The following is an 11590-nucleotide window of genomic DNA, read 5'->3' on the forward strand; positions in this document are numbered from 1 at the left end:
TACATTCAAACTCTCTGGAACAGACTCACTTAATTGAGTGCTGTTACATGTGAAAGCTGTTTTTAAGAAAGAGCTAATGTCTAAAAACATTTTGCATGATTAAACCAAATGTTTTGAAATAAGTGTTTCTTTACAGTAAATGCATATCCTCGATTGTATGTTCCACTGATATTTGGGTGTTACATTTAGAGACTCAATTTCTTCCCACAGTTCAAAAGCATATATGCTTTTTGTTTGGGAATTACAACAAAAGCATCTTTACTGAGAAGTAAGGAAGAGTCTTTAAAAGTGTAACAGTCTTACTACATCAACAGTAAATGTAATAACAGTATAAAACAAAGCCATTTCATACAGTATAATGAGCAAATAATCAGTCAGTGTTCACAAGACCTCCTTCTTTTTCTTTCATCTGCACCTGTTAGGGGTTGCCACAGCGGATCATCTTCTTCCATATCATCCTGTCTTCTGCATCTTGCTCTGTTACACCTACCACCTGCATGTCCTCTCTCACCACATCCATAAACCTTCTCTTAGGCCTTCCTCTTGCCTGGCAGCTCTATCGTTAACATCCTTTTCCCACATCCTTTTCCCAATATAGCCAGCATCTGTCTTCTGCACATGTCCAAATCAATGCAATCTCGACTCACTGACTTTGTCTCCCAACTGTCTAACTTGAGCTGACCCTCTAATGTACTACTTTCTAATCCTATCCATCCTTGTCAAACCCAATGCAAATCTTAACATCTTTAACTCTGCCACCTCCAGCTCTGTTTCCTGCTTCTGGTCAATGCCAATGTCTCCAACCCATATAACCCATATTCCGGGTGTGGCGGAAGTGCTGAGGTCCAGGGCTCTGTAGGCATCGGGGCGCCCCCTGGCGATGACCACGGGCCCCTACAGGGCTGAGCTTCAAAGCTATCTACCCGTGGTCCCTAAAGCAACCAGGGCTGTCGCCCCCTCGTGGTCTGGAGGAGGCTCAAGCCCTCCTCCGGTCCTCCCGGGTGGGTAACACCCCCAGCCACGTGCTACACTGGTCTCACTATTGTCATGTAGACCTTCCCTTTCACTCTTGCTGATGATGCCCGTCTGTCTCAAATCACTCTTGGCACTCTTCTCCACCTATTCCACCCTGCCTGCACTCTCTTTTTCACCTCTCGTTCACAATCCCTGTTACTATGAATTGTTAATCCCAAAGTATTTAAACTCATCCACCTTCACCAACTCTACTCCCTGCATCCTCACCATTCCTCTGACCTCCCTCTCATTCACACACATGTATTCTGTCTTGTTCTTACTGACCTTCATTCCTGTCCTCTCTAGAGCAAACCTCCAACTTTTCAGGGTCTCCTTGACCTGCTCCCTACTCTTGCTACAGATCACAATGTCATCAGCAAACATCATAGTCCACGCAGACTCCTGTCTAATCTTGTCTGTCAACCTGTTCATCACCATTGCAAATAAGAAAGGGCTCAGAGCCAATCCCTGATGTAATCCCACCTCCACCTTGAATGCATCCGTCACTCCTACTGCAGTTCTCACCACTGTCTCACTTCCCTTGTACATATCCTGTACAACTCTTACATACTTCTCTGCCACTCCCGATTTCCTCATATAATACCACAACTCCTCTCGAGGCACCCTGTCATATACTTTCTCCAGGTCCACAAAGACAAGTGCAACTCCTTCTGGGCTTCTCTATACTTCTCCATCAACCCCCTCAGATCAAACATTGCATTTGGTGTGCTCTTTTTTTGGCATGAAACCATACTGCTGCTCACTAATCATCACCTCCCTTCTTAACCTAGCTTCCACTACTCTTTCCCATAACTTCATGCTGTGGCTCATCAATTTTATCCCCCTGCAGTTACTACAACTCTACACATCCCCCTTATTCTTAAAAATCAGTACCAGAACACTTCTTCTCCACTCCTCAGGTATCCTCTCACTTTCCAAGATTTCATTAAACAATCTGGTTAAAAACTCCACTGCCATCTCTCCTAAACACCTCCATGCTTCCACAGGTATATCACCTGGACCAACGGCTTTTCCACTCTTCATCCTTTTCATAGCTGTCCTTACTTTCTCCTTGCTAATCTGTTGCACTTCCTGATTTACCATGTCCACATCATCCAACCTTCTCTCTCACTTTCATTCTCTTCATTCATCAGCCTCTCAAAGTACTCTTTCCATCTGCTCAACATACCCTCCTCAATTGTATGTCTCTATCTTTATCCTTTATCACCATAACCTGCTGCACATCTTTCCCAGATCAGTCCCTCTGTCTAGCCAATAGGTACAGGTCCTTTTTTCCTTCCTTAGTGTCCAGCCTCTCATACACCTTTTCTTTAGCCTTCGCCACATCTCTCTTAAACCTTGCGCCTTATCTCCTTGTACTTGTCTACTTTCTGCATCTCTTGGACTATTCAACTTCTTCTTCGCCATCCTCTTCCTCTGTATACTCTCCTGTACTTCCCCATTCAACCACCAGTTTTCTGTCCAGCTGTCACGCCAAGCACCCTTATTACTTCTGCTGCAGTTGCCCAGCTGTCTGGCAACTCTTCACTGCCACCCAGTGCGTCTTACCTCCTCACTAAACTCAACCTTGCAGTCTTCCTTTTTCAACTTCCACCATTTGATCCTTTGCTCTGCCCTCCCTCTCCTCCTCTCTTTCTTCTTCTTGATCTCCAGCGTCATCCTACAGACCACCATCCTATGCTACCTAACTATACTTTCCCCTGCCACCACTTTGCAGTCTATAATCTTCTTCAGATTGACTCTTCTGCATAGGATATAATCTACCTGTGTACATTTTCCTCCACACTCTTGTACGTCACCCTATGTTCCCCCCTATTCTTAAAATATAGGACCACAGCCATGTCCATCCTTTTTGCACAATCCACTATTCTCTGACCTTCTTCATTCCTATCCTTGACACCATACCTACCCATCACTCCTTATCTCCTCTGTTCCTTTCACCAAGTCCATTGAAATCCGCTCCAATCACCACTTTCTGTCCTTTGTGTACACTGTCCATTACCTCATCCAACTCACCCCAGAAATAGTCTTTCTGATCCATCGAATACCCAACTTGTACTGACATTCATCATCACACCTTTAGTTTCCAGCTTCATAATCATTACTCTGTCTGACACTCTTTTCACCTCCAAAACACTCTTGACATACTGTTCCTTTAGAATAATCCCTACCCCATTTCTCCTCCCATCCACACCACGATAGAACAATTTGAATCCATCTCCAATCCACCTGGCCTTACTTCCCTTCCATTTAGTCCCTTGTACGTTCAATATATCAACCTTCCTTCTCTCCATCATATCGGCTCTCTTCCCTTACCAGTCATACTGCCAACATTCAAAGTTCCTACCCTCAGTTCCACTCTCTTTACCGTTCTCCTGTCCTTCTGCCTCTGGACACATCTCCCCCCTCTTCTTCTCCTACTTCTGCCAACAGTAGCCCAATTTCCACCAGCAGCCTATTGGCTAACAGTACTGGTGGTGGTCGTTGTTAACCCGGGCCTTGACCGATCTGGTATGGAAATATGTATTGTCCGCATATTGATCTGTCAAAATTTTACAAAGGATGCCCTTCCTGAAGTAACCTTCCCCATTTATCCGGGCTTCAGACCGGCATGAAGAAACACACTGGTTTGTGCATTCCCTGTGGCTGGGTTAGTGTTCAGAAGATCGACACTAACTAAAACAAGGCTGTATTGGCATTAATTAGGGAAGCAACAACTTTTAGGGGATGCATTTCTAGAAAGTACTATTTTACATTAAAGCTCCTCATTGAAAGAGTGAACAAAAATACTTAAGGGAGATGAAACAATTAAATCTTTGCTCGTATTTCAGAAGACATAAGGGAATAGAACCAGTGCCCTGATTTGGTTTTCCATGCATATCATCTCCTGGGAAGTGGAAATGTATTTCTTGAAAATTGTCTAAATGTCGCCGCTAACACTTTTCAGACTGAATTGTTTTGCTGCTTCCATTATACATTTGAGGGAAAGCTGAAGTAATATATCCTGAGGTTGGGGGGTTTCGGAATAGGATTGTGAGGAACTCAGACGGCCAGAGCTGAGGTATTTTTTTCATTCAGTGACTGGAGGCATTCAGCCTAAAGGAGAATAACATTAGAACTCGACCTACTGAGATAAAAAAAACATTGTATAGACACCATTAATGAGGAAGCTATGCCTTACAGAGTCTATGGGGTCCCCAATGAAGAGGAAAATTATAATTTGCAGATGTCCCAGCATCCTCTAGTTTCTACTTTGTAGTTTAATGCTACCAGGAAAAAAAAAACATCTCCCCTGTTTTAAACCTCAAAATAAAAATCAGGTGAAAAAAAAATATTTTAATATCTAGCCTGAGAAGACTAAACCATTCAGTTAGATGTAAACATATCACACAGAATGCATACAGCATCAGTAGGCAAACTTCAACACACTTTTAATAATAATCAGTTGCATTCTCTGGGGGTATGGGTTAGGTAATTTTGTAAAGATTGCTTTACTAAAACAATCTTAACGCTATCCCTTTGAAATATGACAACAAAACATAGCTGACAATGACAAATGAAAGGCAATGTAAATAGGAAATATACAACAAAACTAAAATATGCCGAAACCAAAATTTCCTCATTTGTTCTAGTATTTTTTTTTTCTTTTCAAGACATATTTCTAACCTGCCACATTTGTTCTACTAACTGCACACTTTGAAACTGTCATACTGTAAATTGTGTGACTGGTTATTCTGCAACAAATACAGTATGACATATAGTAACATTTTTGTGTTACTATAGACAAACTTCATATGAGAGAATTGGATCCTGTAACTTTGTATTTCCAAGTTTAACTGTTTATCCTCTACTTACCCATAAAGGCTGTAAATCAGCCAAACACACCAGTACTGCACTACTGAAAAAAAACATGCTAAAATGGGTTCTTGGTAATTTCAGTAGGAAAAAAAATCTATATATTTCTCTGTAGAAAATCTCTGTTTTAAACTCCATTTACCAGCTCTTTCCAATGTAAAATTTTATTGTGAAATTGTGCACACTTTTTACAACAATAAACCAACAATAATTAAAAGGTTTTGAAAATTACACTATAAATCTGAGTTTTTATTTCTGAGAAAGTAAAAGACGAATGCAGATGGATTTATGTATGCAAAAAATAATTTACCATAAGCTTTAATTGTAGAAAAAAAATAGTTGTGAGCAGTGTTTTGTTCATATTTCCTTCCTTTTAAATGTCCAATTGTACTATATTGTCCCAAATGCCAGGCAAAACAATTAACTTTATAGATAAAACAAATTAACACAATTCATGTATTTCTAAACAAATTCTATATCAATCCCATCATCAGAAGTGAATGTATGATTTCCAGTTTGTGACTTTGTGTACTCTGCAAGTACAGACTTAAACTGTCCAAGGGTGGCATCTGTGCGGATTCCAGTTGGGTCGAAGTGGGTGCGACTAACTCGGAAACCTGCCTCCGTCAAGTACTGTAAAAATTTATTTAACCTACAAAAAAAGAAGAGAGAGACAGCATTTTAGCCCTTGGCTTACATACATAGAAAATAACAATAGCTATGATTTAGCAGCTTATATAAACTGAACAAATACAGCATTATGATCCCAGGTGCTTATCAGCCCAAGAGTGTTAAAAGAGCACGTAGAGGAGATATAGTTCCCTGCAAAATTTTGGAAAAATTACCTTACAACTTAAGGGGTGCAAAAACTTTTGCAAATGTGAGATTTCCTCTTAATTTTTAAAAAATATTTTTATCAATTCAACAAATAAAATCATTCATAAAAACATCACTGTTTTAGTTTTAGTTTTATATTTACTATTTTTGGTTCAACTGTCAACTTTTGCCTACCATGATCATGATGGAATAGAAGATACCACTATATACCTTCTAAAATGGAGCCTACTTCCACTTGCACAAAAGAAGCACATTATATATTATGATTACTCCAATGCGTTCAACATCATATAGTTGGTGCTGTTGATATAAAAGCCACAAGTCAATGGAGGCAGATGCATCTGTGGTATCCTCTATTATGGACTGGTATACCAGAACAGTTTTGTATGGATATATGTAGCATGGGGATGCTGATCCAAGGCACTCTGCCTTCTCACTATAAACAAAGTTTTTTTTGTGGAGGTTTTGAGGACCTTCAAGCACACTGGACTACAGGTTGTGGTGGAACACCAATACCGAAACTCTATAAAAGTAGGGTTAGAGTTGAAGTTTTAGAATTGCTTGTTTTTAGGAGTTCAAGGTCCTTTGGAACACAAGTATTTAGGCTATAGATATCAGCCTTCAGTAGCAGGTTCAATCTGTTATTAGACAGTAGTATAACTACAGGGAATGCAATCAAATTAAATAAACTGGTAAGGATGGCGGGCTCTGTCCTGTAGGTTAGACTGGACCATCAGCACACAGTAGTTGAAAAGAGGACACTTAATAAAGAACTTGCCATCAAGGTAATGGATGCACATTTTCAGCATAGTATTCTGGCTAAACAGAGGAGCATCTGTAGCAACAGACTGATTGACACATGCTACAGCAGATGGCACTATATAAGGTAATTTCTGTCAGCAACCATCACTCTCTAATGAGTCATTCTACTACCAGGGTGATGTTGGTTTCCTTGCCTTCTGAAAGTAATTGTGGGGCCACTAGTACTTTATATTTACCTTGAATTGATTTGCTGTCATATTATCTGTCGTATGGCTATTGCTATAACTTTTACACTTATTCAGAATGAATTAAGCTTCTATAAATAAATGAATGAATTATTAAGTCATTCTGGGATGTGCAATAGTAAACTCCAGAAATGGTTATCCTGGGATTTTTCTGGTTTATATGGATAAAAGGGACTAGAGAGCTCCCCCAAACTGGGAGTGGGAAATGCTACCAAAGATCTAAGTGGAGCATAAAATCACATGTAGAGTAAAATGATCCCATTTACATAATCTGAATTTTACATCTAGTTAACAAACTGACAAGTGAAGGTGAGTATTGGGAGTGTATATCAGTGAGTTTTGTTATGGATTGAGGGGGCACCATTCTCACAGACTCATTTCCTGTAGTAGCTAACTGTAAAATTTTAAACTAAGCCACAAATTGAGAAATTAATGGCTCAGGGGACAGAACGCTAACACTGACTAACTGACTGGCATGCTGGTTGCCCACCTTTTTATAAAAAAAAAAAAAAAAAAAAAACCACCAAACTGACAGATGGCAGTTGAGTATAAGGAAACATGCTATCAAAAGGTTTGACCCTACCGATTCACTTAGATAAGGCATATATTTTGAATACAAAATGGTTGTTTCATATCAGCTTTGTACTTCCACTACTATCACAAATGGTCTTTCCAAGGGTATATTTTCATAGCACTTTTTGATTCCTCTGCAAGCAAAAGCTGTCAAACACATGCATATCAGGTTCAAGTTTGCATATTTATAAGACAGACAAATGGGTGTTTTAACTTTTTGTGGAAAAAAAATGTCAATATCTAAAGCAATGTCAGCCTAAACCAGCTGTTAGAGCAGGGGTGCACAACTCTAGTCCTGGAGGGCCACAATAGCTGCAGGCTTTCATTCTAACCCTTTTCTTAATTAGTGATCTGTTTTTGCTGCTAATTAACTTCTTTTGAATATAAATTTATTTGACTTGTTTCTTAAGAAATGTTATCCTGAATTTCTTCATTGTTCCTCTGAATTGCTTCATTTCTTTCCTTAAATGACACCCAAACAGAAGTGAAATGTGAAGTGAGTGAGGCAACAGAAGACCAACTAAGTCAGGGCCTCAAACTCCAACCAGCTGCTTAATGAGGCACTGAGTCTTGTCGTTAATTAAACCTGTTCTTTAATTCCATGGCTTGTTGCTGCTCTCATTGTGCAATAGTATACATAAACGAAAATGTGGATTTTCTCTTTTCTAAGAGCAGATCAGCATTCCTGAGACCTTCACCTTTCTTTATTTTCAGATATTGTATGATGGTCACAGTTTGCTGACCCTGTTTTGGCTAATTTTGTATCTCATTATTGTTTGGCTGCTAATTACGGAAAAAGAAACAATTGAGGTGTCTGAGTCTTCAAGAGCAAGTCAAATAAAATTAATTCAAAACAAGTTAATTAGCAGCAAAAACAGGTCACTAATTAAGAAAAGAGTTAGAATGAAAACCTGCAGCCACTGCGGCCCTCCAGGACTGGAGTTGGGCACCCCTGTTTTAAAGGGTCTAAAGCACAAAAATGAGCCTAAAAATTTAGATTGGGGGTTGCTAACATTGGAGAGGGGGAAGGATTTATTACAAAAACTACAATAACCAAAAACAACATGAAAATTTATTTCAGTAAAATTTCTATATAAATAAAACATTTTAAGTACAGTAATCCCTCGCTATATCGCGCTTCGACTTTCGCGGCTTCACTCTATCGCAGATTTTATATGTAAGCATATTTAAATATATATCGCGGATTTTTTGCTGGTTCGCGGATTTCTGCTTATAATGGGTCTTTTAATTTCTGGTACATGGCTTCCTCAGTTGGTTTGCCCAGTTGATTTCATACAAGGAACACTATTGGCAGATGGCTGAGAGGCTACCCAACCAGAGCGTGTATTACGTATTAAATAAAACTCCTTAAATATATTGTGAGCACGGGGGCTGTTCACACCCCTAGAGGATATGGCCGCTCCTCAAAAAACGCTGAACGATTACCTTCACATTGCTCCCTTCCTTGCTGGGCTTACATGTGGCTTCTTTGTCAAGCGATATGCTTCCCGTACGGAAACAGCACATAGGCTATTGATTTTTGATTGTTTGCTTTCTCTCTCTCTTGCTCTGACATTCTCTGCTCATGACGGAGAGGGTGTGAGCAGGGGGGCTGTTCACAACCCTAGATGATACGGACGCTCGTCTACAAATGGCGAAAGATTATCTTCACATTGCTCCCTTCCATGCAGCTGCTTTGTCAAGCGACATACTTCCCGCACGGTGCTTCGCATACTTAAAAGCTCCAACAGCAGGTATTGATTTTTGATTGTTTGCTTTTTTCTCTCTCTCTCTGACATTCTCTGCTCCTGACGCGCACTCCTTTGAAGAGGAAGATATGTTTGCATTCTTTTAATTGTGAGATGGAACTGTCATCTCTGTCTTGTCATGGAGCACAGTTTAAACTTTTGAAAAAGAGACAAAATGTTTGTTTGCAGTGTTTGAATAAAGTTCCTGTCTCTCTACAACCTCCTGTGTTTCTGTGCAAATCTGTGACCCAAGCATGACAATCTAAAAATAACCATATAAACATATGGTTTCTACTTCGCGGATTTTCACCTTTCGCGGGGGGTTCTGGAACGCAACCCCCGCGATCGAGGAGGGATTACTGTACTGAACACCTTTCCATGAAAGCATCCAATGAGAATATTTCATTTATTTCCTTTTGCTATGACAAATTAATATTTGGTTGGTGCAATAGCTGAAATTAAAATGAAAGCAATTCTTTATTAAAAAAATTAATAAACAAAGTCATACTGTAAAATTTGTGCTACCTTTTTTTTTATCTGTTATGAAATTAAAACAAATGAGAAGAAAATGAAACAGATTACAGCCAGAATTAGAATAATCAATGTAATTAAAATAACTGCAAAATAAAGCATAATTTATACCACTATACAAATTAAGTGCACAGTTTAATACACTCCATTATTTTTAGTTTCTTAGGAGAATCCTGCAGTTGACCCAAGCTAAACTTTTTTACAAAAAAAGTACAAGTCAAAATGGCTGTGTTAATGTGAATTACTGAAAAATGTCAGAATAACAAAAAGTAATGCTGCCAGCAGGAAATGTACATTGTACATATTTCAGAATAGAAACATTAATGTTTAAATAGTGTGGGAAAAGGGCTAAAATGCATTTAATTAAAACTTGACAGATCAGAGATATGTTCATTTCTAAAACTTCATTTTTCAAGGTATTTAAAAGATACACATTCTTATATGTTTGACAAAAGTAACTTTCAGTTCCTAATTCATTTTAGTAAAATTTTTCTTTTTCTCTTCTTTTAATTTGCACCCAATGTTCAAATGTCCCCGTAAAGCCTCTCCTAAACTTCGCTTCACTCTAAATCTATACTAATAAAAGGCAAAGCCCTCACTGACTGACTGACTGACTCATCACTAATTCTCCAACTTCCCGTGTAGGTAGAAGGCTGACATTTGGCAGGCTCATTCCTTACAGCTTACTTACAAAAGTTAGGCAGGTTTCATTTCGAAATTCTACACGTAATGGTCATAACTGGAACCTGTCCATATACTCTAATGGAGGAGGCGGAGTCACGTATTGCATCATCACGCCTCCTACGTAATCACGTGAACTAAAAACAAGGAAGAGATTTACAGCACGAGTCAAACGCGGGAACGAAGGTAAATGACGTTAATTTTTGATAGTCTTTTAATACTGTGTAAGCATACATATTAACACATGTGCAATTAAACGTGTGCATTTACGGGGTGATTTCTCAGGCTTAAAAACTCGCCTTTTATCAAACGCGGGAACAAAGGTAAATGACGTTGTTGAGTGTCTTTTAATACTGTGTAAGCATACATATTAACACATGTGCAATTAAAAGTGTGCATTTACGGGGTGATTTCTCAGGCTTAAAAGCTCGCCTTTTATCAAACGCGGGAACAAAGGTAAATGACGTTGTTGAGTGTCTTTTAATACTGTGTAAGCATACATATTAACACATGTGCAATTAAACGTGTGCATTTACGGGGTGACTTCTCAGGCTTAAAAGTTCGCCTTTTATTAAAAAGGTGAATGCAAACTGTTTTCATTCTGAAGGGCACAAACCACGTTAGATTTCATGCTCAAGAGTAAGCTCAGCACACAGCTTGGTCATATTACAACCAGAAGGGCGAACTGACGACATGGTATACAAAGAGATCCTTAAGAAATAATTACTGATTCATTTTCCCTCAGTTTAAAAAGGCTTACTTTCCTTCTTAATAAAAATTTTAAAGCAGTACTTCGCCGCTGCGAAGCACGGGTATTTTGATATATATCAAAATATATCGCGTCATCACGCCTCCCATGTAAGCACGTGAACTGACCCGCTGCCGTTTGCAATGCCATATTCGTGAGATACAAGTTTAATGAGAAGACACGAGGTATAAACGACAGTTTGGATCACTTTGTGACAGAGTTAAAATTGCTGTAGCCAGAAACTTTTAACTGCCGGGTCTTAGCTAACATTAAATAAACCCGTGGACATTGCAACATCACGCAAGAGAGCGGCTCACGTGAAGTGACTGAACGCAGCAGGAGTGATCACTTCAAAGAATCAAACCTGTTCAAAAAACACATTTCACAATTGATAAGGTACGAAAACAATATGAAACCAATTGTGGATTTGCGTACAGCCACTGAAACTTTGTGACGGCACGAGACTTCAGGTCACGTGTCTGCAAAAGAACCTCATTCAGGCAACTATTTTTACTGGAGGTGGCTCAGGAGAGAGAGTTTTTATTCCTCGCATCCCCGTTATACCCTCTGATCTC

General features: G+C 39.2%; 1 protein-coding gene across 1 annotated transcript in view; it reads right to left on the reverse strand.

Annotated features, from left to right (window-relative positions):
• Positions 1-5036: 5036 nt before the first annotated feature.
• trmt1l (tRNA methyltransferase 1-like) overlaps positions 5037-11590 on the reverse strand; it is a 67723-nt gene continuing 61169 nt past the window's right edge. The window contains exon 16 of the mRNA XM_028811369.2: positions 5037-5542. Coding sequence (XP_028667202.1) covers positions 5353-5542 — 190 coding nt within the window. The 3' untranslated portion in view covers positions 5037-5352. The remainder of the gene's footprint in view (positions 5543-11590) is intronic.

The sequence above is a fragment of the Erpetoichthys calabaricus genome, chromosome 10 (genome assembly GCF_900747795.2).
Source record: "Erpetoichthys calabaricus chromosome 10, fErpCal1.3, whole genome shotgun sequence".
Taxonomy (NCBI): Eukaryota; Metazoa; Chordata; class Cladistia; order Polypteriformes; family Polypteridae; genus Erpetoichthys; species Erpetoichthys calabaricus.